The 27,460-nt window shown below is 43.0% G+C and overlaps 1 protein-coding gene across 1 annotated transcript in view; it reads left to right on the forward strand.

Moving 5' to 3' along the window:
• Positions 1-26,944, forward strand: part of SKAP1 (src kinase associated phosphoprotein 1) — a gene marked incomplete at its 5' end in the record, with an annotated part of 258,277 nt that extends 231,333 nt beyond the window's left edge. Inside the window, 3 exons of the mRNA XM_084238905.1 lie at positions 6,378-6,478; positions 24,717-24,825; positions 26,530-26,944. Of these exons, the coding sequence (XP_084095031.1) occupies positions 6,378-6,478; positions 24,717-24,815 (200 nt within the window). The 3' untranslated portion in view covers positions 24,816-24,825; positions 26,530-26,944. The remainder of the gene's footprint in view (positions 1-6,377; positions 6,479-24,716; positions 24,826-26,529) is intronic.
• Positions 26,945-27,460: the final 516 nt, after the last annotated feature.

Below are 27,460 nucleotides of genomic sequence, written 5' to 3' on the forward strand. Positions count from 1 at the left end.
CAGCAGGCAGGGAAGAAACATTTCATGTGGCTGTTTTGATAAGACTGGCTGGAAGCTTCCTGTGGTCCACTTTATAGTCAGCTGCGTTCAGAGAGCAGCATCTTCTGGCAAAAATCTGACATTCAATTTTAGTCTCATCTCATTTCCTCCTTCCACCTCTTTTCTTAAGGTTCTGTCTGGGGATGAGGGGAAATTTACTTATTAACTGTTCCCACAAGTATAAGTCAAGTAGGTTGGCTGTCATTTCTTTTTTAAACCTTTTGTTCCTCATGCTTCCTACCTCCAAAATAGGTGTTAAAGTAAAGCAAGACCTAAGTACATTTCTATGGATTATACTTCCCACCAGTTACAGTGATTGGTGACATGGTGATTAAAAAGCAGAGAAGGTTTTTTCCTGTTCTCCACAGAATCTGAGGCAGGAGTTTTTATTATTTCTGTTTACTTATTTATTTATTGAATTTATATAGTGCTTTTCCTCCAAAGTCACTACAGAAATGGCAGCAAATGTGTAACATCCAAATGTCATTACTTAGCTTTATAACAATAAAATGTACAGTTCCAGGGCCTCCCGGTGGCGCAGCGGTTGAGCGCTGGGTTGCGAAGCTTCCCGCAGCCTCTGCGGCGCCGGTTCGATCCCCGGCTGCTCCCCGGCCACCGGAGGAGGGTCCCACATGGCGCGCAGACCTCTCCTGCCGCCCACTGCTCCCCTCAGCAGTGTACTTCGGTCCTTCTGCCTGCTCTGCTCCCCGCTCTGGCTCTGGTGAATTCTCTCACCCTCCCACGCTTCTGACTGTACCCAGTGCATGTATAAACAAAACAAACAAACAAACAAATAAATAAATAAATAAAGCATGCCTCTATTTAAAAAAAAAAAAACACACACACACACAAAAAATAAAATGGGGCCTCCCCGGTGGCGCAATGGTTGAGCGCTGGGTTGCGAAGCTGCCCGCGGCCTCTGCGGCGCCGGTTCAATCCCCGGCTGCTCCCCGGCCACCGGAGGAGGGTCCCGCATGGTGAGCAGACCTCTCCTGCCGCCCGCTGCTCCCCTCAGCAGTGTACTTCGGTCCTTCTGCCTGCTCTGCTCCCCGCTCTGGCTCTGGTGAATTCTCTCACCCTCCCGCACTTCTGACTGTACCCAGTGCATGTATAAACAAAAACAAACAAACAAACCAGCAAACAAATAAATAAAGCATGCCTCTATAAAAAAAAAAAAATAAAAAAAAAATAAAATAAAATGTACAGTTCCAAGAGAAGGGCAGACGACCCCTATGAAGGACTAAAACAAGCAAGGAACTTTAAGACAATGTGAATTCTTATATAGACAAGCTACAAAAAATGGGTTCATTTCATTTTTCTCAGGTGTCACATGCCTTTTTTGGGAGGAGGGGAACCTTTTCTCCTAAAAGATACTGTGTCAGCAGGGTTACTTTTAAAATCCACATGCTTTTCTCTCAGTTTTTCATAGATCCTATTCCCCAGTGCTGTGCTTGTTCCCTGATGGAATTGCTCATGTTTGTAAAGCCCAACTAGATCTTATCAGAAGGGGGTAGAGGAGGGAAGAATTCTGTTTATCCTTATTGAGTGTTAATGACCCTGTAAGATGTAATTTCTTTTATTTTATTCTGTTACCTAGAAAATCTATCACAGCCTTGTAGTATTGATTGTTCAATCTATAAAGAGCTTGGTTTACAGCATGACTGTTCGTAACAGGGTTATTTTAATGAGTGACTCTTCAACACCTCAGATTTCCACTAAATTCCAACCCATCAGCCTAACAGTCTCACACTGAGTGTCTTCATTGAGCTTATCTCCCTTGCCTGCCACGAGAAGAGAAGAGTCAAGTAACCAAAAGTAAAACTCATCCTGTGCTGTCTAAAACTGCTGACCATTTGCTCCTGTATGCCATGTCAAAAAAAGCATAGTTAGAGGCACAAATCATCCTTAAATACATCAAATCTCTGCTCAAGGAAGTCTTGAAACAGGTTGTTTTTGCTCAGAAACTCTGAGCAAACTCAGCCAAGGAGTAAAACAGGTTCAGTAATTTCTGCAGGGCAGAAAAATGGTTGATTGTGAGCCTTCCATCTCTGAGGCACTCTTTCCAAAACTTTAGTGCCTGCCAATGGTGTGAAGGATTACACAAAAGAATCAGGAATCCACAGAGGTATTTCCAGCTCTTTTTTTTTTTTTTTTTTTTTTGGAAACCTATTTCCCAAGACCAAACATGAGTTGATCATCAGTCAGCAATTATTTTGGCCCAATAAAAGGAGCACATGAGATGAAAATCCAGACCTGTGAGTTTTCCCACACTTCAAGATCATACTTACAGCATTAAGAACCATAGTCATTTCGAACTCAAGATTGAGGGGCTATGAAAACAAGCCCGCAGTATTGTTCAGCTGCTCTTCCTATTCTAGTGTTACAATTAATGGAGCGTGGCAATTTTTTTTATGCCTTTCCTTCTGAATTAGTTAATAAGGTATCAGGCTAGATCTATTTAAATGGTCAAGTCCCTTCACTTGAGCAATGGCTTTGACCTTCTTTGTCCATTTCTCACTGACCCAACTCTACATGGACTGACTTTACCTGTCTTCTCATTTTGTCTCTCTCTCCCATAAGTTGCTGTTGTATCCAGTGCCAGACCTCTCTGCACAGTCCTTTGATCAAGAAATGTAAACATGTTGACCAGAATTTAGCCTCTTTTCCTTGGTCACAGCTGAATTCTGCAGCTACCCAGAGTCTTCCACACAAAAGCCCAAGGACATATGAACTCTGGGAGGAATACAGTCAGCTTCTATTGTCTCTAAAAAGGGAGAGAGACAGAAAGATGTCCTGGTTCTTTTACCTTAGAACCACCACATCACAGACTCGTTTTCAAGTATTGGCTCTGTCAACAGTAGTGGTACTTGGCAACACAGGAAAAATGGCTGCCAGTGGTTATAAAGAACTTGGTGTGAAATGATAAATGCTTTGCAATAAATACCTAGAAAAGAGAGTAAAACAATATTTTTTAACTTGTTTTGTCGCGAGTCTTCCTATGACATTTTGTTTGCTTAGAGCTTAACTTCTCTTACGTGGGAGAAAGAAAATAAGATACTGTCCTTTTTTTTTTCTCTTTCTCTAGAAAAAGCCCTTCTCAGCTCTGCTAGCAATTTAAATGCAGTGATCATACCCATTAGCTTCTCTATCATTGTAATTGTTGTTAATTGTTATAACTGTTTTAGTTATTAGTGGTGTCATTATTGCTCTAGGTCCTCTGTCTGTTTTATGCTGAATATATTAGTGCTTTGCTTTTGAATTACCAGGCTTTATTTAGTGCAGAGTTACTTTTTTTTTTTTTTCCAGAGAGACATTGAGAAATGCTGGCATTAAGCTTTATTCTTTTGTTTTTCATTCCAAATGGACAGACTGGAAAAAAAATAATTAGATGGAATAATGTCCTCAAAATGAGAATGAGGATGTTTTGAATTAATTAAATGGTCAGAATGCTGTGCCGTCTCTGATCTCAGACCGTTGCCAGGCGAGTCTAGAGCTACTACATCCAGCCCACAGACGCCACCCTCTCTCTCTCAGACTCCCAGCGCCTCTCCCTGATCTGAAGAAATCAAAGTCTGCTTGTTTGTTCACATGTTTATAAGATGAACAGGGCTATTCTAGGGAGAAGGCAGACTGCTCCTGCAGACTTTCCGGACCTTCAAGCTCTTCCTGGGGCCAACCTCCAGCAGCAGTGAAACCCTGCTCAGCCCCGCCTCTTCCCTTCTTCAAGGTCTTTAAGTAACACCCACTGTTGATCAGGTTTTTTGACACAAGTAAATCTTCAAGAAAGCCTTCCCTGGGCAGGTTAGGTTCCTGATTATGCACAGCACCCTCAGCTTGTCCATTGCAGACATCTTGCAGTCATTAATTGATAAATATTTGCTCAAATAAAGCAATTATTTGTGTAACTCTATTTCACGGTGCTTCCCCACTGGCTGGTAGCCTTCAGAGCAGGGACTGTGTGTGGAATTCCCAGTGTCTAGCAGTCCCTGGAACTCAGCAGCTACTGTGCATGTGTTTGAAGTTGTGTTGTACTCCTACACATAAATGCAAACCATGCGTGTATTAAACCAGGAGTCTGCAACACTGAGTCCAGCCTTGTCCAGCTAAGGCGTGCCTCTCATTGATCAACCTCAAACCAAAATACCTCTGTTCACACAGCAAATCTAACCTTTCCCCACTTTTAGTCCATCATTTTGCTTGTTTTTCAGAGATGTCTTATTATGTTTCTAGTTCTGATGCTTCCAGTTCTTGGGTTAGGCTAAACTATTTCTTGAATTCCTAACCTCTGTATTCTTTTTTCACTTATAAAGAACCAAAGGCATTTTCTATCTTTATTTTTCTTGGAAGGCTTTTGTTTTCCTCCTAGCTTCTTACTTTTCATGTTATCTGCTGAGCTTTTAGAATGGGTCTTTCCCCACGTGTCCCCCTCAGGTGTCTTATATCTTCAATATCAAATCACTTTGTACATATATACCAAAAGTGACTTTACACATAAGCTTAGGAGCTAGCCCCCATTTATGAATGTGGGAAGCAGCACTCCACAATGACCATCTGCTAGGCCAGAAAAAGCCAAAATAAACTTCATCCTTCTCCTTACCATTCAGAAATATCAAGTTATGTTTAAAGAATATTTTTTTACAAAATGACTTTCTCTACCATAAAAAATATTGATATCAATATGTTTTTCATTCCTAATTTTGTCAGAATCTTGGAGTAATTAATCAAATCTATTATGACTAAAAATACATTAATATGGGAAAACTATTTTCACTTTTCATGGACTGATATTTCTGTATTATTCCATCCATTGTCTATTTCATGCATTGTCTTTTCAATAGTTAACAATATTAGCATTTTTCTCCCAATGTATTTTTCTTCTCAACATGTCTTAACTCGGTGGCAGATGGTTTCCAGTGTGGTTGTCTTATTTGCTGCCCTCTGTTGTCTACTGCACATACAAGCAATTTTCTATATAAACAAATAATGCCCCAGTTTCTATCGGGTTAACACTTCTGTTTGTAATATCTGAGTCTTAACTAAATAACTCTGTTCTGCCTGTTTTTTGTATACTCCTGCTAAAGTTCTTTTCCAGACATATGTAGGGATTTTGTTCTATTGTGTGTGCCTTTATTTGAATTGCTCATAAGTTAGAAATAAGTAGGGGAAAAGCAAATATAGCTGGGGCCTCTGTCCACCCTCTGCCATCTGCTCCCACCCTCAGCAGTTAGCACCATCACACCTAATGGGAGGGATGAGACAAAATAAAAGGTAGAAACTGCTAGACTAGGATCCCAAAATACTCTTTTAATTAGAGCCCAGGACTCCTGACTCCTATCAATAGGAATTTCTTCTTTGATAAGTGCTTTGCTTATAGCTGTCGGGCAAAGGGTTCAAAGGAGTGGGGAGCACTGCCACATTCTCCCTGGTGTGGAGGGCATTAGCTCCTGCCATTCAGATCCCCAGACCCTCTCCCACTTTGTACTCTAGTGTTTAACCTTTCCGGGTAGAAGAAGATCAATACAAATTCTTCATTGTTAAGAATCGATGGCTGTCCTGTGGCATCACTGCCATCTAGTCTTGCTGAAAAGCCCAGTAAATCTCTCCAGCTGCTTCAAAAGCTTGGTTTGTCGTCTTCAGTTGCTTTCATTTTTAATGCAGATCACTTTGGTTTCTGTTCCCCTGGGGGCAAGCAGATAAATCTTGGCAGACATGTTCAGGGTCTACAAATGAGATGCTGGAAAAGGGCCAGCCCACCCAGAATTTAGTTGTAATGGATGAGACACCCCCTTGGTTCCACTGGGCTATTTGTTTTCATATTTATTGGTGATTACCCCATATAGTACCTGGGTGGGAAGTGCCCACGATGAGGTTCTTGTATCACAGAGGAGGCCAAAGGGTGACACTGTGATGCAGACACATGCTCTCTTATAAATAGGCGCACGTCAGAGAATCTCACTCCTTCAAATGTACAAGAAGAGAAGCACTGGATAGTGTAGACTCCGTGGATTGAGAAAGTCTGGCAGATAATCTTGTGCTGCTTACTTACAAACCAAGTGAAAAATTACCTGTCTGATTTTCTTTTATTAATAAATGAATGTATTTATCATATTCTTGAATAGCATCTGACTAAGGGTGATCTGTAAATATTTAATGTTAGTTAATGATCTCCTCCCACAGTCCCTTTGCTCACACTGAGTGTTTGTACCTCATCCGACTTCCCTGAATCTTAGGTTTCCTAGGGGCAAAATCAGAACCCTGGTTTCCATTGCAGCAAAAATGTGGGCTCCATGGAAAAAGACAGAGTCCTTTTAACTTTAGCTTCTCCTCTCTTTGATCAGTGGACTATGCCAATTATTACCAGGGCCTATGGGATTGCCATGGCGACCAGCCAGACGAACTGTCCTTCCAGCGTGGTGACCTCATCCGCATTCTGAGCAAGGTAAGAACAGAGAGTATGGGGCTTGGATCAAAAGTTGATTTTTTTCACTTTTGATGATGTCGTCACTGTTACCAGAATTATTCCTTATCATTTACTTCTCTTGTGTGTGTTACATGGCTCCCTCCCACAGAGAATAAATTCCCATTGATTTATAATTATTAGGGATATTTTTAATTAAAAATTCAGATTCAAGAACCAATTTTCAAATTTAAAAAAATACAATAAAGTAGACATAAAACTATGCCAATCAAAACTTGATCTTTTAAGGGCCTTGTGGAGCGTAAAAGGTCATCACTATGTACATAATTTATTATATAATACTTGAAAACATCCTGGCTAGGTCAGTCGCCTTCTTATTTCATTTACAGATACCAAGACTGTAATATCATTATGTATGGAGGAGGAGACAGAGCTAGCTAGTGCAATTGGTTTGAGCAAGTGCTGATAAGGCCAAGATAATGAATCCAATCCCACACCAGCCAGCTAACTTTATTCTCTTTCTCAGCCACAAAGTTAACCCCTAGCCCCAGCTAACTATCTCATAAAGAGTATTGTTGATCCAAAAGGAATTGAATAAAGAAGAAAAAACAAAAAGCTAACTTAATGCAATGTGAATAAGATTCAGAACTCATGGACTACTGTTTGAGGGATCAGTAGCATCATCTTTGTAAAGAAAGACTATATAGTCTGTATAGAGGGGCTAAGGAAATAGGTTCTCTCCCTGGAAGAAAGCTTATTATAAAGTTCTCTCTATGAGGTCGATTAATGTCTACAAACACGTTTTTAAAATAGGCATAATTTGCTCTTTAATTGCTGAGTTTGTGGATTCCATAAAGGAAAATTGAAAACCCACTGTGTTATTAACCCATCATTTGCTGCTTATCTTTATTCTGCAAATGTTAATACCTTGGCCAACAGTTTGCCTTGGTTTGAAATACACCATAAACTCCCTAGGAAACAGACCAGCACTGAGCCAAGTTATCTTTTGGTGATTTCAACAGGTCCCCTTTGAAGGAGGACCAAAATTAGACCCAACCCTTTGAGAGAATAAGAGGCCTGCAGGCCCTGTTCAGTAAGATCACAGCATTCTAATGATTTCTTCCAGAATCCCAGCTCAACACCACTCTCATGTCATTCCAGTGTGGCTCCAATACACCAAGAATAAATTGGAAGCAAAGTAGGGAGTGGACATTGGCCTGATTGGTATTTCAAATGCCCGAAAGCAAGGTTTGCCTTGTAATAGAATTTGTGTACATTACCACGCTGGCATTACAGGGGTAATCGAGTTATCCACTCAGGTGTGACCAGGCCTCTGTTTGCCCAGAGCCTGCAGGTGAACAAATTAACTGTTTACATTGTCTGAGGTGCCTGCAGCAGGAAAGGGGGGAGAACAGAGCCAGACTGTCTGCTGGCCGCCTCTCTCGGTCATGATTATTTTGTTTGTTTTGCATGTCTTTTGCCTTTGTTAATGGCTTCTCACTGGGGGTCCCTTTCCTCCATTTAGAAGGGGCTGTGCGGTGACTTGCTTGCAGTACAGAGCAGTCTGCAGTTACCACCCTGTTGTATTTTTAAAAGATACAAAAGAACATGGGGAGCTATCTCTTTCTCTTTGTCCAACCCCTCTTCTCCTCCATTACTAAAAGCTCACGTTTCAGGGTTTAATTCGGTGAGAATACCTGGCTTCCCTGTTTCTGTGTACTTCTTTCTCCATCTTCTGAAATGTCCTAAGTTCATTTTCATCCCTTACCATAGTTGTAGCACATTTCTTCCCCAAAAAGATACCCCAGCTACCTCCCTTCCCCAGGTTGTTAATGGCTGGCTGCCTATCAGAGAGGAACTGAGAAGCTAGAAGCTCAAGTGAAGTTTCCCTCATAAAGTTTCATTCCAGTTAACACTGGCTTGGGGAGCATTCTGAATTGGATCTACCTTTATTATATTACCTAACTCAATAAGAGCCCTTAGACTGGAAGGGACCTTAAAAGGCCACCCAATACATTCCCATTGCCTCCAAGAAGCACAAATGAACCAATTCAGACAGATAGAAAAGGAGGTTCTGCTGCCATTCTCAGCCGCCTGTCCATTCAGATGTTCAGTTAACTCCTGCTCTGGAATTTTCTTTTGTGTGGCTCCTAAATTCATTCCACTTTAACCCCAGCTGTCTTCCATTTTTGAAGTCATCTACACTCTGCAGCCTATCCCCTCACACCTAGTGAAGCAGAACTGGCCCAAATTGAGGTTAATCCAGGAAAGTGCAATCTAGAAATCTGCATCTAGAAAAGCCTGATGTTTAGGGGCCTGGTAAAGCCTATTTCCCTGAGAAATGCAAGATGAAAAACAACTGTGAGCAGCTCAGCTTTCCTGGGCCAGTTCCCTTACCTGTAAAATGAAAAGAGTGTGATGGATGGTCTCTTGGGTTCCTGCCACCTCAGCACCCCACTCTAAGCATGGTGAGGCTGACACTGCTAAAGAAATTCCACCCAAAATGTGTTTTAGCCTTAATTATTTATTCAGATTACAAACTCCCAAAACTCCAATTATGAGCCTTTTGTCTTGGTCCCTATAATTGCATCTGGTTGCCTCCTCTCTCTTTGTCTGATAAAGGAATATTCTGAGGGTGGGGCAGAGGTGGACAGGTGGAGAACAGGAAGTACCCCCTTGATGGGGATATAGGATGGGGGTGGGGTGGACAACAGCTTTATTCTTGGGCTCCTGCTGCTCCCTGCTGTTTCTTAATAGTTAGTTGTTCAACCCAACCTTGGATCCTAGCATGCGAGGGGGCCTGGAGAGCCTGTAGGTCCTAAGGCTTTTGAGCAGGAATGATCCCGGAAAGAGCACTTTTTACCCCTTTTGTAAAAATATTTCCAGGAAGGTGACTGGCAGTGCAGGAAAGATGTACCCCACAAATATCCACCACCTTTCCTGTTCTAACCAAAGCAAGTCAGTAACAGATGGATTATTTATGTAACCCTGAGCACAGTCACTTAATCTTGTGAATGCTCAGATTCTTCATCTCTAAAAATTGGGATAACTTCTACTTTTGGGATGTTGTGATGCTCACATTAGAGAATTTGTATGACATGCCTGGCACATGGGGAATGGTAACTCTGATTCTTGTGCCCTCTTTTCCACTAACAAAGTAAACCTTTCAGGTCGGTGTTGGACATATACCAGGTGTTGGCTAAACGATTGGTGAATTGAGAGAATGTAAGGTGGCCTGTCCTGCCAAGACCTCTGTACACATGCTCAAAAGCTTCTCACTTAGAAATAGAAAACTGCCAGTGAGGAAGCCTGCATGGAAATCCACTGTGCCCATCCCAGCCTGCAAGATTATGTCACTGACAAACCTGATCAATTGTCCAAAGTTCTGGTGAGAGGAGAAGCCAGAGCATGTACCCAGGCTCTGAAAAAGCAACCAGAGGCACAGTGAGCAGGACCAGCACCCCCCCCCACCCGCCCCTGCTGACCTCCCCCCCATTACCCCAGCCCTCTGCAACTTCATGCCCATTTAATTCACTGAGTTCCAATTTAGGTCTTAAAATATATTAAAGGGAGATTTTAATAACGAAGCAGGTCTGTGCATCCAGCGGATGTTCCTGCATTCCCTTCGTGCCCAGATATTTCCAAACAGCTTTTTCTGGTGCAGGGACCGAGCTTGGCTTCCGCCTGGCGCAGGGACGCAGCACAGGCCACAGCGGGGTGTTTAGCGCTCTTCAGTGGCTCCAGATTATGGCGCTTGTGCAGGTCTCCTCATACGTAACCGATGGCTCCTGAGAGCCTGCATCTCGTAAATTACTTCCCACGATGCCTGTGACCACCACAGAATTCAACTTTGAATAGAGCAGGAAAAAGGTGTTTGAAAGGCCTGTTCACTCAGCTGCATTTTAATTTCCTTTTCAATCTTGTCCCAATTAATTTCACAGAATTAATCTCACAGAAGCAAACTCGGCAGCATTGAGGCTGCGGTTTTAGTGTGGCGGTCGCTCTGCCTGAACATGAAATAGGAGCTAATATAAAAATCCATCTGCTGTGTTTGAAATACACACCGGCTGCTGCTCAGTCCTGTCTGACATTCCAGACATCAACAGCGGGGAAAAGTGATTTGGGGGATAGTGGCCATCAGTATTTGGCAAGGGTTCAACAACAGGTGTACTCCAAAAATCCATTCAGCCTGGGCAGCAGGCATGACAGGGCAGGTGCTGATTCACCCTCCGTATAGCATCGCTGCACCCTGGTGTGGCTCCTGTATCTGAGGCTCATAAGGCCCTCTGTGGACCAGCGCTGCTCTAGGCATTCATTCTAAGTGGGTAAGAACCCTCTATTTGGATAAGACAAGTCACAAGTCGCAGCTTTCAGAGAACTGATTGTCTTCTTGACTCACTGGGGAAGCTTCTCTCGAAAAAATGAGTGTTTGTTCTAGTATGTGAGATAACCTAAATGCCCACTTAAAATGAAGTCCCCTGTTCCAGAAGTAACTTACAGTGGTAACAAGAGCTGTCCCACAGACAAGGGCAAATTAAAGAGAAAAAGACAGAGAAATTCTTTCTCAATTGACTTGAAAGGAGAAGAGGTCCCTGAAAGAGGGCTTCCGCTTAGAGTAAACCGAGTCTGAACTGTCTTCTGGGCTTGTGTTGTAGGCCTCATGAGCTGCTCTGGGCTTCTCTAAAGTTTTGCCCAGCTATTTATTTCCATGAAATCACCCATGGAGCAACAAGTTGGATACCACATTAGTTTTATACTTATGAGGTATTTTAGCTGGGGTGAGAAGATATTTTTGTAACCCAAACAGACTAGGCTTTGGCTGTCTTCTCTGCTGGTGCAGTTGATATAGAAACAGGGAGCCTTACAAGCAAGGTCAAGTTTAATATCAAGTACATGATGTTAAACTCTCAGATGGCCATGGGCCTTATGTGGATGAGGATGGGCCAGCTCTGTTACCCTGGGTGACGTTTTGCTTCTGACATTGAGTTGGAGCTTAAGCTCAGGCTGGACCCTGGTTCCAAACCCAGCTTCTAGTTATCTGGAGGCAGCAGGCCTGCTCCCAGCACACCTCAACTATGTTAACACAACACTTGTCCTATAATGGGATTTTTAAATCCCAGTGTTCTCCACCTACTCCCACAAAGGACTACTTAAAGAATGCAGACCTTTCCCCTCTCTTGACCTCATCCTCTCCAAGAGATTTGTGCATTGTAAAAATTATCTGAATACACTACTTCCTCTTTTAAGTGTGCTTAGTTGAATGTGACAACAGCCCTCATAAAAACAGATAAGTTGATTCCTTCAATTGCTTTAAATGAGATTTTTTTTTTTTTTTTTAATTTCAGGGCTCTGAGGGAAAGGAGGTGTTTGGTGACATCTAGTGTCCATTTAGGACTTCTCAGGCACCATACCCTCTGCTTGACTGAATGGGGGTTGGGTGGGGTTATTTGGGATGTAATTTGGGGGTAATAAGTGGGGAGACTATAGGCCTGGGGCACAGGCTGCCCAAACAGTGTGATGAAGCTGATCAATGCCTGTCAAAGAGCTATTATTCACCTCTGACCTAACCAAAAGGGGCGGGTGAGGGGGGATACCATCAGAAAATACCTTTTCTTATTTATGAAGCTACGAAAGAGAAACAGAAGATGTCCCCGCCACCCCATTTCATGTTAACAAGCAGGTCAACACTGTGCCGTGATGACGAAGATGATGATGATGATGGTGTTTTTCTCTCATTAATAACCCCTATGGGAGGCTATAGAGTTAGGAGGATGGGAATGGGATTTGGGGTCAGCTGGAAGGCAACGGTCATACACCGGTCAAATTCAGTGGAGGCCATTCCTTTCCCCCAGACAGGAACCAATCGTCTAGAACAAACCCTGGCAGCCTCATTCCTTCCAGGTAATTTTTATAAATGAGGGGACACCCATTCCAAAAGAGGACAAAAGGGAGAGGGGGTGTGTGTGTGCATATGGGTGCATGTAAACCTGCTAACAAGAGGCCCAATTGCACATCGACCCTACCCTCCAAACTCTGACCATTTATTTTAAACCCATTTTTTCAAAACAGAATAAAACTGACATTTTCCACTTCACTCTCCTTACCCCTAAACTGCTGCTGTTCTGGACAGAACCCTTCACTTTCTGTATGCGCGTGCGCACGAGTGTGTGCACACACCCCCACACACACACACACACCTTTTAGTCAGGTGGAAAGTCCCACATCATATAATTAACTGTAAGGCCCAGACAGAAATGTTTACCTAGAACCTTATAAGCCATGGCAGGGTTAGGTTAATGCTCAGAATCACCCGATGCTTTACAAACTCTAGTGTAAAAAATTCCAGCCATTTATTTTGCAGTGAATTTATAACAAATGCTGTTAAAGCCTTCGTCTTTTGACAGAGGTAATAATAAATTCACTGTTAAAGACGGTAGTTTAATTCCTTATACCTCCAATACTGCACAGAATAAACCATATTCATCACTGAGTAATTTTTTACCACATAAATCTTTAAAACTAACCGGTGAAGGCTGTTGAGACTGAAATATTGTGAATTTATTAGATATGCCCATGTAGTATTGGATTCAGAGGTTTCCATTCGAATATATTATGGGGAAAATTTGTGTCTTTAACTGTGACATTCCCTCCATTTCCCACTGCCAGTATTATAACAAGCAGCTCCTCCAGAGTCAACTGCACGTTTATTAGACAGAGATTTAGTAATAAACTCCTCACTAATCTGCCAAAGAGGCTGGGTGACATTTTGGTGAGATGCTCTATTTAAAAGGAGTCACAAAAGCTTTGTTTCTGTGTAATTATTTTCTCAAAAGGAATTTAGCCTCCCCAAACCTCTGCCAGTGTTTCTTGTTAGAAAATGGGCTCAGCTCTGCAACCAAACTGGCAAAATATTGAAGCAAATTATAACCGCATTGCAAACATACAGGGCAGTAACTTCGATGCGGTTTATAGGATTAGTTATGAGAGACTTGGGGTAATTGGTTAGCACACAGAAAAGCTGGAATTAGCAGACATTGCCAGACGTGTGGTATTTAAGCTTAATAAAAAGATTATATTGATTCTCAAACTGGAAATAATAGATAATGGTTTCAGAAAACTTGCTATTTAAAAACTTTTATCTTGACATATGACACATTAAAAATACAATTAAACCCTCAGATTTGAACAAAATCCTTTTACTCTGCCATATTAATTTTGAGTGAAAAATCTGTGCCTGATAGATGAGAATATTCTGGACCTTTCTCATGATTTGCTAGTGAAATGACATTTAAACTAACCAATTGATTATATCAAATTGTAATGTGCTCTCCAGTTTCATTAAGGAAGCATTAATATTGCTACAATCAAAAATATTTTTTTCTTTTACATGCAGAAATGTGCATCATCTTTTCAGCAAAGATATTTGGTAATTTCACTGTTCCCACTAATATGCTATATTTGGGAAGAGTTTCAAATACTAAAACTTCCAAGGAACATTGTGAACTTGAAGGGTTTTTTTTTTAATAAAATAAAATAGGTTTCCAACTATTAAACAAAGGAGAAAAATCTCCTGGCAGTGCAATACTGCAGCCTATCAGAATAATTGTTAAAAGACAGAACCCGGCTAGAAAGATAAGCATAATACCAGCAATTAATATTCAGCATTTCACATTATAGTCAAGAGGATGTGTTTTTCTTTGTGATGTGGCTCATAAGCTGAGAGCCAGACTCTGAGCTCTGTCTTCTTTTTGTGCATGAGGATTAAGGGGGAAAAAAACAGCAACAACAATCCTGCTCCATCTGTAAATGAACAAACATCTTGATTTTATAGCTATTTGCTTTGTAAAACTGAGGAATGAAACAAAAATTACTGGATGCCTAAGTAACACTTTAATTCTGAATTCATTTACGCTATAGCTATGTAGTTGTCACAAACCATAATGCAGTATTTAATTAAAATAACAGAAGTGCATCTAGATATGTCCTGGGGTAGCTATCACCAAATTATAGTCTGTGCCATCCGTATTTTATTTATGAAATGGCAGAATCTAAGGTGCAACTAAGCTGATACAGAAGCATAAACATTTCAAACCAGCGTTTTTATAAAGATTCCTTTTTTTTCCTACTGCGTCTTTAAATTTTTTCTTCTTTCTATCATTGGGTTTTGTTTTTTTTTTTTTTTCCAAGTGGGATTGTTTTGATGTCTATACAGATCTCTTTCTAACTCTTGCTTTTCAACTATCGACCTCCTGAGTCTTCTGGCTGTGAAATCCCCCGTCTGTTGTCATGGAAAGGCTTGTGAGGTTTCACGGGAGCCGCAGCAAGCCCAGGACATCTTAGCCGGAACTTGGACATGCATTCCAAGAGGGTAGGAGGAAAGCAAACCCTTTCAGTCTGTATGTGCTAGCACCTTTCTTTCCACCTATAAATACCCGTTATGGTTTACACGCTTGCTTGCTCTACTTTGTGGGTGTTCACATGCAGACATACTGCTCCTTTTCATAAGCGCATAGCATCTATCTCACACGCACCCACCATCTATCTCCTCCTTCACATTGGCTGTCCCATCCACCTCCTTGTCTGTAGAATTATGTTCAGCAAGGTCCCGATTTATAGGAAATAAATAATGAAAATGGAACGGACTGGGAAAGATAATCGAAACATTCAAATTGTTATTTTTCACTGTACTTTCCACAAACAGAGCATCTATCTAGAAACACCTAGCAAAGGGGTTGGCGGATTCCTAAAAAGTAATGTTTGATGGGACATACAGAGTGTGTGTAAATTGTATCTTTCCTGCTCAGTCACTCTTGCTTTCTGATGCTCCAGGATCTCACCATGTTGAAATGGCAAATGATGCCGGGCTGTTTTCATTCTTTTTGCTTCTTAGTTATCCTGTTGATAGTGACAAATTTTGGCCATCATTTGCCCTCTATGAGAGAGTCCTGAGAATTTTAAAACAGAAACAACAAATGCAATCACCTTTTTAGAGAAAATAGCCCTTGCAGTTACTGTTTAAAGATATTCTAATAATGGCATCATCAGATCACAGTCTGATCTTACAACAAGGGTCTTTTGGAGAGAGGGTTTCTTATACACACTTGTAATTATTTTAGCCCCTTCACAGGTCACATAGAAAGTTAATTTCAATCGCTGCTAATTTCCGTCCAACAAGAGCGCGGTACTTTAAACCACCCAAAATAATTGGATTCAAAACAAATTTAGGAAATTGAGTGTGTTAGAAAGCAAATAAAAATATCCTTTTGGTAAGGAGGAGGGTGAAAGTAGTAAAAATGGCCCTTTTTTTCTCCCTTCTTTCCCCTTCACAACTTTGCCATTAAAGTTGCACCTACAGCTAGAAGTTTGTCCGTGAAAAATGGTCATTTTGTTTCTCTGCTCAAAGAATGTTATTAAAATGCTAATTTAAAAGAAAAAGGAGTTAAATATCTAGCGATGGTGCATTCTAATTGCAACCATAATGAGCTCTCTAAATGTGCGTGCCCCTGACACACACAGAGCATAAACAGCAGTAAACAGATCATTAGTACCCGCGTTCATTTATTCTGGCGACCTTACCATGACCCCACCGAGGGTAGGGTGAAAAGCAGGTGGATCTGGCTGTGACACCCCCTAGAGGGATCCAGGAAATGAAGCTATAAGCGGTTGTCATGGAAACGCCTATGTGTGCAGATGATGTAACACACCGACAGGCTGTAGGGCTTCGCAACTGGGACGTTGCCTTTCCCTCGCCGGAACAATCTTGAGGATTAAATTATTCATTTCTTTAATTCACAAAGCAAAAGGAATCCTAATTTTCTTGGTGATGTGCAACTCTCTCCCATTTGTCTATGGTCTGGAATATGGTGACTTGTCATCCCCTCTTTTCCCGAAATCTATCCCAGCTTCCTGCATTCTAGCCCCAAATCACTGGATCTGGCAAAAATCAAGTGAGGGAAAGGCAGTGGAAATCTGATACTCAACATGTGTACTCACAGAGCAAAAGCTAAGGTTTTCAGCTAAAATGAATACTAGAGACAGTGTCCCTTTCTGGGGATGGCATGTTGAGCCGCGACTAAATGTAGACCTGTCCTGAGCAAGATGGCTTTGTTTGAAACAGGGCAGGGTCACGCCAGTCCTCAAGGCAGACAGCGTAAAGCAGAAAAGGCACTGGCCCCAAATGGACACATCACCCTAGCAAGGTGCAAGAAAAAAGGTACGAGAAAGCAAGCATCTGCTCACCCTCCCATGTCCAGTTGAGGGAATCGAGGTTAATAAAAATAATTCTTTGGAGAATGATTCCACTCTATCGTAGCCTGTTTTGCACCAAACAACCTCAATAACCTTACGGCAACAGTAGAATAACTTTTCTTCTTTTTTTAAAGGAAGCAGAAAAGACGATCTCTGGAAATTATTTTAAAATAAAAAATATCCCAGCCTGCATCTCCCCCCCACCACCCCCCTCCCCATTGCACTTTAGATGAACCTGTGATATTGTAGCAATGGCCCTTGAAGTGCAGTGGGGAGGTGATTTAGGAGAATATTAAAGGCAATGTGGAGATTCAAGGCGCCTCTCTCAGGGAGATCTGGAGAAATACGCAGCACAGATGGGCCGAGCAGATTAAACATTTCCGTCACATTGTTTCCAAATTGTGTTGTGGTGCCTGAGGCTGGTACTGCGGTCAGAGCAAAACAGAGCGGTGCAGGGCTGCGAGCTGCACAGTTTATGGAATACATATTAATACACTGGTCTCACATGGTATCACAATCCTATCAGCTCAGAAATGGTGCTGTCTCTATTGTTCCTGAATTCTGCACTTGGCACCTTGTTTCTCCCATCTGCAAAGTGTTTACCTTCCTTTATCCTCTCTCTCTTCTTTAGGCAAAGTTCAAGTTACGTTTCTTTCTCCTTTCTCTTTCCTTGCAGCGGGGTTTCACCTGCCCTGTCACCTACAGCTTGTGATTTTTCTGTGGTGCACATAGCTATGCACACACTTCCGTCACCCACAGTGTCCGGTTAGTGCACAGGTCCTGCACACCTCGCTGCCCTGATTTGCTCATTAGCCTCTCACATCCAGCTCAGGGCTCGTGAGCATCAGACTTAAGCCTGAAAATTCCTTCGCATCCAAGTGCTTTCAGACCCTGTCCATCTAGCTGGCAATTCCTTTTCTCAGAATACTCAACTCTTAGTTGGGAAGGTCAGTTGGGTAGAGTTGTTGCCACGCAACCCCAGCTGCTTTTGCAAACACCTCCATCTTTCCATGTCCCCTGCCCTTTCTTACACCCTTGTACCTTCTCCCCATCCCTTGATCCAGGCCCATCTACCTCCAAATTAGCAAGTTCCTGGAAATGTAACAATAAATAAAATCAGTTCAATTAGGCAAATTTAATGATTTATTTAATGATTTAGGATTTATAGGCTAAAATTCTGAATGATGAGGGAAAAAAGAAAATGATAGCCCAGAACTTAAAACCTGGTTTTAAATAGCCAGGAGAGGCCATCAAGCTACCCAAGGTCTAAGCAGAGCACTGAGCTCCCATCTTTTCACAAATTACAACACAGCTAGTCCACCACCCACTCACTGATCATCTCCTCTCTCTTTCTGGAAAACCTCTCCATAAAACCATTTGAGCTGAAAATGGACAGCTTTTTGTCTTTGGTCAACAATTCTTGCTCCCAGCCTTGTTTTTCTCCAGTTGGAAGGGTGCAGAATTAGAGTCCTCCATTTATTTAATAATTTATGATATCCTAAGAAAGCATTAAATTTCCAAAGCTGGATGTTAGGAGTGGGGAGAGTGTGGGCCTCTCCAGAATAAAAGTATGATGTTCTTGGCTGATCCTGGGATACTACAATCTACTCTGCTTAAAAACTTAAATTTCCCATTTACTGATTATAATGTATGATACACAAGCACTAATAAGAGAAATAAGTGATCATAAACCAATAATTCTGTGATTGATTGACCTTTCCCACACATATATCAAGCATTTATTGATCTTTCACATTAGGGACTGATTGATTGTTCTCTTGAAGAGACATTCTCTTATTTACAAGCACTGAAACTGAACTTTGATGGTTAAAAGAAACAAAAGTATGATACATTTTCTGGGAATCTTATTCCACAGAGGCTTATATAAGTCCACTTCAATGTGAAAAGAGAACATTTCTATTAGGAACATTCTCAGGGGAACTGACAGTGTCAAGCAGCTTGTTCCAAAAATCATGTGGGTTGGAATGGAAGCTATGAGAAGACACCACAACTTTCACAGTTAAAGGGATGGTTCCTTAGAAGGGCTAAGCAAGCTCGGCCAGTCTTTGAGGAAAGTATAGACGCAGCTGTCGAGCTGAATGAAGCCTGGGAAACTGCATGGACAGGATGAGAACTTGATTTCTTTCACAATATAGATATTTTTTTTTTTTTAATAGAGGCATGTTTTATTTATTTATTTGTTTGTTTGTTTGTTTATACATGCACTGGGTACAGTCAGAAGCGCGGGAGGGTGAGAGAATTCACCAGAGCCAGAGCGGGGAGCAGAGCAGGCAGAAGGACCGAAGTACACTGCTGAGGGGAGCAGCGGGCGGCAGGAGAGGTCTGCGCGCCATGTGGGACCCTCCTCCGGTGGCCGGGGAGCAGCCGGGGATCGAACCGGCGCCGCAGAGGCCGCGGGCAGCTTCGCAACCCAGCGCTCAACCGCTGCGCCACCGGGGAGGCCCACAATATAGATATATTTTTTAAGGGATCAGGGTAGGGAGGGGGCCACAAGGGGCCAAAATGCAGAAGCAGCCTAAAGACCACTGTATCTTCCCCCTAGAAAACTTGGAGGATTCATAAGCCTTTGAGAATCTGATGAAAGGTCTGGGCCTCACCCAGGGACAAGACACATGTACACCTACACACAGAATCCTGTGCCAATTTCAAGGAGTTCGGAGACTTCTTCATGCCAGCCACAGACAAACCAGGGGTTCACAGACTCCAGTTGAAGAATCTGTGCCCTAGAGGATGGCGATTTCCTTTTGTTGGAATAGCCTAGGATTCACTGAGCCTAGAAATTGAATTCTCATCCCAAGATAGGATGGTCATTCCAGGTCATGTCTGTGCTACTCCAGGGGAGCCATGGAAGAGCTTATACAAATAGGAACCAGCAGGAAGGAGAGAAATTAAAATGTAGCAATCATGGAGTAGGGGTATTTAATCTCTTTTAAGGCTTATGATAGGCGCCTGCTGGTTTTCCCCCTGATATCCCCTGACACCTACTGACAGGGTATTTGCAGCACCACACAGGGACTCAGGGCTCTGTGACAGGAGGAGCACCGAGGAGGTCCGTGATAGTCTTGAAACCATAAACAGCAATAGGAAACCACTGGAGGCAGAGCCCAGCTGTGCGGCATGCCTGTGGTTGGTGGCCATACTGCTTTTTGTTTATAGAATTTGCTTTCCTTTTTATGGCAGGTTTGGTAGGGTTGGTTTGTGTTGCTTTATTTTTCCTTCCTTGTTGATGGAGATTAGCAGCATAAATCCTTTGATGGCGGTGTGCATCCCCCAGAAACACTTTTGATTGCTGCGATGGGGAAGACTGTGTCTATGTCAGGTTCAGTCTATGCCCCACCCATGCTTCTCCAACCAGGTAGTGGAATCCAAAGAGGCAGGCTTCATTTTTAAGATTCCTTCATTGGGGGGATTCAAGGAGGTGGGGCAAGGCTGGTGTTGAGAGAGAGAGATGTTTGAAAATAAACTGTTCATTGTACTATTTTCAAGCGAAAGGCTCCTTAGAAGACTTTGTGGTAAGAAGCAAGCCCCCATGTGAAGGGTTGACTTGGATTTTTTAATAGCTTTTTGTGTTCTTAGCTAAAGCATCTTGATTGAACAATATTATATAATAAATCTTCACTGTACCTCTCACAGTGCATGTTGAGTTAAGGAGTGGGAGTCAGTGTGATTTTGTTCCCTAACAGGTCATGTGTAGCTGTGTGGCATACCTTGAAGGTAGAGACACTTCCACACTGAGGATTTTGGGTCTCCTGGGAGCGTTTCAACAATTTTCCAGTCTTCCCAAACATCTGGGCAAAAAGAAGTCAAACTTTATGGGAAATGTTGATTCCAGGAATTCAGTTCTCTCTGCCATCCCCAAACTGAAATCCAAGAATCAGCAACTTAATAAAAATGCAGTAAATTCGCACCTCTAGACAAGAGCAGAGTTCATTCAGAGCTGGGGTCTGCCTGGCTGAGCCAGTACTCTCTCCATTTTAATAGTTTAATAAAAATTAGCATAATTAACGAACATCTGTATGATCCAGAGTGGTGCAATTTGGCACTTGGAAACGAGGGCTTAAACATGATTGCTGTGAGTTTAATGTTGTTTTAATTCTTTTTGGCACTGTGCAGTGAAATAAACGTTTGGTGGTGATAGTTCTCGGCCGGATCTCATTTGCATTTTCCTCCCTTTGATTATGAGCAATTGTGGACTCCCCAGCAATTCATCAAAGTAGAAATTATTTTAAAATACCTCGTGGTGTTCAGACTGGGTTGGAGCAATGCATGGGGTGGAGGGGGGTGGTAGTGGAAGAGAAAGCTAGAAATTTTCCATTCATACTTTAAACATCTCAGCCCTGCAGCCCTGTAGGGGTGTCCAGCCACGGGATGAAATCTGGAAAAGACAGTCAGATCCCAAGACCTGTCCGTGCTTTGATTAAGCTCCCAGGCTCCCCCAGCAGGATACATATGGTCTTGGAGACTGTGCCATCCTCCTTACACTTCTGCCTGCTCTTTTGTTTTGAAGGGCAGAGGGTTGATTTCTCTCATTTCGTTTCTCACCACAGTGGTGAAGCCGCGTCTGCGGGCGGCAGGGTCAGTGTACCCCTCCAGCAAGAGCTCACTGACTGGGAGACTGGCCTTTGCAGGTGCCCTGCTGTGCCTCATCTGCCTCCTGTTTGCACCCTCTTCAAGTTGGCAGGGAGCGCCTTCCCAAGCTCAGTCCCTACCTCTGGCTTTACAGCTGAAGGGGTTTGCAAAGCCTGAGTCAAAGCCAGGAGTCTTGAGTGGTTCCCTGTCTGAGCCCCTCTGGTGATGAAGACAATAGCATCTGGCAGGTAGAAGACCACACTTCACACAGGTTTAAGCAAGTTGACTGAGCAAAAGACTGTCAGACAGCATTGTGCCCAGCCTATGCCTGTGAGATAGGAGAAGAGCTAAAGTTGGAGTTATTATGAGTTAGAGTGAGACAGGAAGATGTTTCCCTTCTCAGCAAGGCCCTATAGACACAGGCATTCTAGCCATGTGCTAGACAAAGCAACACTACAAAAAACTCAAGGCAGAAGCTGCCCTAACTCCAGTGTTGGAAAATGGACAGTAACATAACTTGTACTAAAAGGAGCTTTAAAATGTCCTGAAAGGTGTAGGCTAGGGAATTCTGAGTTATTTCCCACAGGCATTGCAGCTGTAGGGAGAGGTTGGGGGGGGCGGTGAGGGGTGGAGGTGGGGGGCATGACGGTCTGGTGGAGACAGCGCAGGATTGTGGGCATATCCATTTGTGGCCATATCCATTTATTTAAGACTGATTTTAAACAGTTGATTTCTGTTCCTTTTAGGATCAACTCAATATCTCGCTCCTTGTGCCACCTGAGACTCTCTTCATGGTATTTAGGAGCCATTCGGGGAAACTGTCTCCAAAGGCAGTTGCTCTCTTCCTGCCACAACCAGTGCAGCCACCAGGGGAATGACTCTGAGTTAGTTTTCAGCTGAGAGTCTAAATTCCCACTGCTCCCTTCATTTCTTCATAACCTCATTTAACAAGTATTTTTCTGGTCCTGTTCCGTGCCGGGTACCATGCTGAGTGCTGGGAATACACAGCAAACCAAACCAACGATCTCCCAGCTCTCACGGAACTTTCCATCTAGTGACTGACATTGAGACAAAGGCAGGGCAGATACAAGGCAGCATGATGAACTCATACCCAGGGACACACCTGGTGCAGCCCAGAGGACCATGAAGCTGGGGCCCCACACACAGTGAGAGTGGGCAAGAGAGGCTTCTAGAGAGTGACTCAGGAAATTGAGATCTGAGGGCTGCTTAGGGAAGAGCTTCCAGGAAAGGGAACAGGGAAGCCGAGTCTGACAAGCAGAGGAAAGGCTCCGAGCTGAGAGAGTCTGTGGCCCTGGAGTGGCTAAAAGGAGTTCTGTTTTACTAAGGGTCCACTAAGTGTGGGGGGTGAATAATAATCCTGGGGAGTGAGCAGAACCAGGTCACAAAGGGCCTGTGCACCATGTTAAGAAATTGTCAATAGGCAGTAGGAACCCACTTAAAAGTAAGGCAGAGCAGTGATGTTATCGATGTGCATTTTAGAAAGATTCTGGCTGCACAATGGAGAATAGATTGGTATTGAGCAAGAGTGGAGATTGCATCTGTAGTCCACAGGTGAAATGACAGTGGTGTGAGTCTGCAGTATTGGGGATGGGAATGGAGAGATGTGGATGGATTCCAGAATATTTTGGAGAATTTTGAAAGGACTCAAGGACTATTTGGAAGAGTGGGATGAAATTAGAAACAGCTCCTCCATTTATGGTTTGGGTGAATGCATGGCAGCCCCACTCAGCGAGGTTGAGAACAGAGGAAGCAAACATAGTTTGGGCATAGGGATGGGGCAGAGACAGGATGAGGGTTTACATTTAAGACATATTGCATTTGAGCAACATGAATGAAATGCACTTGGGTCTTGAGATCCAACTTAGATCCGTGCTGGAGCTGCGGTTGTGGGTGGTTAACAGACATGGTGGCTAACCCACAGAGGTGTATGAGATTACTGAAAGAGTGTGCATCAAGGAGGCCTCTCTGGTGGTGCAGGGATTAAAATTAGCACTATCCCACCAGCCATTGTGGCATGAGTTCTACCCCTGGCCAGGAATCTAGATCTCTCCTGTCTCGCCTGCTGCTCCCCTCAGCAGTGTATTTCAGTAGATCCGTCTATTCTGCTCCCCACTCTGCTCTGGTGAATCCTCTCACCCCCCAGACCCCAGTTATTGTATGCATAAATAAGGAAAAATAATTTTTTTTAAAGGAGGAATGGAGAAAGATGAATTCGCAGAGGAGAATGAGGAGAAGCAATCAGTGAGGTAGGAGGGAAATCAGAAGAGTCTGATGATCACAGACGCTAAGAGGAGAAATTGCTTCAAGAGGGTCCATGGTGCTAGGCCTGCTGAGAAATCAGACTCCTTTTTTTTTTTTAAGATTTTTTTATTTACTTATGCATACAAGAACTGGGGTGTAGGCCAGAGGTGTGGGGGGTGAGAGGATTCACCAGAGACAGAGTGGGGAGCAGAACAGGTGGATTGACTGAAATACACTGCTGAGGGGAGCATAGTCGAAACAAGAGAGGTCTGCTGCGCCATGCAGGACAGCTCCATGGCTGGGGATCAAACTCATGCTGCAGTGGCTGGTGATAGCTTGATAGTGCTGACTTTAATCCCTTTGCCACCAGGGAGGCCCCCAGACTCCTTTCTTGCGCTCAATGCCCTGCCAGTGACAGCTGATGGGCCTACCAACCTCCCACAACTTTCAGGAGAGAACCCTTATGTTGAGAGCACTTACTATTTTTCAGGCACTTTGCGCTGTTTGACTCTGTGGTGTCACTTACAGCCCCACTCCATGGTGGGGAGTGCAGTGGGTGGAATTATCTCTACTCTTACAGAAGAGGAAGTTAAAGCGAGGAGAACCTAAGGTCACACGGCTACTAAATGACCAGAGGGGATTAGATCCCAGTCTGTCTGACTCCAAAACCCATTACTCTATGCTATAGGCTCCCAGAGAGTAAGCAATGTTCTGATTCATCATTATATATCTCATGGGATCTCAAACAGCACTTTGCACATAGAGGATGCTTGGTAAATATTATTGATTTGAACTATGACCTGACTTCCTGCATATCTTCAGTGTTCTGGCATCTTGGGTGTGCCCAACTTTCTCTGAAGAAGCCATTCCACTCTGCTTGGTAAAAGACATGTTCTTTGGGTTCAGCAATAGCATCAAATGCACTAAGTCTACATTGTAGACAGGAAAATAACAAAATGAAAGCAGAATTTGCTTTCCTCCTCAAAATGACTTTTTTAAATGTGATCATCCTGTAGGGGTGTTAACAAGTCATATCAATAGTGTCATCCAAAAAAAAAGAAAAGAAAACACCCAACAGAACTCCCCCAGTAGTTACCCTAAGAGATTAACAGACGCATGACCAAATTCCAACTGAAACCATCCTCTTTTCACTTCTCAGGAGTATAATGCATACGGCTGGTGGGTTGGAGAGCTGAACAACATCATTGGGGTTGTCCCTAAGGATTACCTCACCACCGCATTTGAAGTGGAAGAGTGATGAAGACCAGGTATCGGAACCATCACTGATAAATTCGCTGGCCATGCCTTTGTTTCTCTGCGAAGGATAAGAGTTACTGGTGAAGTAGCGTTTCATTTCCAAAAGGGACTGCTAATGACACACCATGGAAAGAAGAAGAATCTCGAATTGTTTTTCCTAAATTGGGGGACTGTGTTTGTTGGGTTTAGGTTCATCCACAAGTGACAACAAATGCAAAATAATAATGATTTAATTAACATAGAGGTTTGTTTTTCTCTTCTGTAAATATCTGGAGATAAGAAAGCCAAGAGATCCAGGTGCCAGGTGCCTTTTCTTTTTGCTCTTCTGTGTGTGGTTAACATTTCCAAGGTTACTTCATGACCCAAGATGGTTGTCCCTGCTCCACTCATATGTCTGTATTGACAGAAAGATACAGTGAAAGAAAGGCACACCTTTTCTTTAAGAGGACACATCCCAGGGGGCCTCCCTGGTAGCCTAGGGATTAAGTCTCAGCATTATCACTTCTGTGTCCTGAGTTCGATCCCCAGACAGGGAGCTAGTCCACATATGGCTCAGTAGACCTCTCCTGTCTCGTCCTCTGCTGCTCCCCTCAGCAGTGTATTTCAGTAGATCTGACTGTTCTGCTCCCCACTCTGTCTCTGATGAATCTTTTCACCCCCCACACCTCTGGCCTACACTCCAGTTCTTCTACACAACAATAATTTTTTTGAAAAAATTTAAAGGACACGTCACCGATGTTGCACACACTGTTCTGCTTGCATTGCATTGGCCAGAAGCTGTGCACACTGCACTTCAGGGAAACCTTTGTTCTACATAGGCCTGTGTGCAATGTAAAAGTCAAGGGGGGTAGTCATTATTAAAAACAGGAGAATGGATATTGGGGGACAACTAGAAATTTTTGCCACAGGGATGGGTTTGCATTTCTTTATCCCTAGCTCTCAAATCCATGTGCAACAGTAATACAGCTGTCTTTGGAATCTTCTAGGCCAGGGCCTACTTTTGTAGGCAGCAGCCAAGTGGATTCACAGGAAAATACTTAAGGCTAGATCTTACTCTCCAATGCCCTCTACAACCATAAAGCTCCAGTGTGGGCCTGTGGCTCAAGATTTGACTTGATGACTTTCCCAGTGAGGACTCCATGTCTTGGCCAGGAATGCAGAAGGGTTGGAATTTTTCTGTCTGAACTAATTCACTTTACTTCACATTCTCCTTTATTTCATCTATTCACTCATTTTCTTCCATCCAACAATTCCACCTCTAGGAGTTTATCCAGCAGCTACATTTGCACACATGCACAGTGGTTATTTGTTAGTAATGGCAAACCTTTGGAAGTGACCTAAATATTCAGTACAGATCAAGACAAATAACTGTAATATATTCATAAAATAGAATACTATACAAGCGTGAAAAAGAAAAGAATGCTCTCTGCATTGGCATGAAATACATTCTGAGATATGTTGCTACACTTTTTAAAAAAGCAGCAATGAAGGGCAGGCTAGTTTTCTCCCTTTGTATAAAAAGGGAATCTCCAGAGGCTTAAATATGTATAACTATCTCTGGAAGGAGAAAGAAAACGATGGCATTGGTTGCCTCCAAGGACAGAGAAATTGCATGACTGTGAGATGAGGTAGGAGGAAGATAGTTTTTACTCTGCCTCTGTATATCTTCTATTTTTGAATCACAAAAGCAAATTTGTGCACTTTTCTTCCTTTAGGACATATATCCTTCTCTCTGTCCTGCCTGACCGAAGAAATTGATCATCAAGAGTGCCCACTCCCCACCACCCCAAGAACACCATGAATTCTTTACTAAAGAGACCCTGATCTCTGACACCTTGTAACTTGAACCCCATAAGTCAAGTAGGAAGAAGCAGCACAACTGTTCCTAACCCTGCCTGTCACAGCTCATCCCATCTTTAATCAGTCCGTATGCTCACTTCTGCCATCCCTACAGGCTTGTCACAGAGAAGATGAGAGAGAAGGTCACCTGGGGAAGAGGAAGCTGCAGGTTGTTGGGTTTGAAAAGCACAAATAAATTTCAGATTTGGTTCCTTACCATGTTTGGTGGTTGGTGTCTTTCTTTTTTGATAGTATCAAAATGTCAGTTCTAGGCATTTGCCTCACCTTCAAAGTAGGAAGAGATGACCAGAGAGAAAACAAAAGCCCAAAGAGAAGAGGACTTGCCATTGTCTTGCGGGGAAGAATCATCTCTGGAAACCCAGCTGGCCTGGTTTCTGTTTGGCTTCTTAGACGTTCTTTGGTCACCTACTTGGTGGTTTTTTCTTAAGTTCTGTCTCAGAAATGAGACAGGACTGAAAGCAGAACTTTGGATTCAGCACATTGGAGAGTTCCTTTTAGGCCTCAGTTAACAACCCCATGGGGTCCTGTGTCTCAACAAGTCTCAGGTAGGAGCAGAGGAAGTGCCTTGGGGGAGGGATTGCATATCTACAGCCCTGTGTCCTCTACCTGGCACTTGGATTGTGCGTTCTTTGAAGAGGCAGCAAAACATAGTGGCTAAGAGCGTAAACTATTGGAGTCAGACAGCGTGGCACTAAATCCCAGTTCCCCATTTACTACAAAAGTTCTCTAGGGCAAATTATTTTACCTGGTATGCCTCAGTTCCCTTGCCTTCAAAGGGCATACTCA

The sequence above is a fragment of the Talpa europaea genome (assembly GCF_964194135.1).
Source record: "Talpa europaea genome assembly, chromosome: 7".
Lineage (NCBI taxonomy): Eukaryota > Metazoa > Chordata > Mammalia > Eulipotyphla > Talpidae > Talpa > Talpa europaea.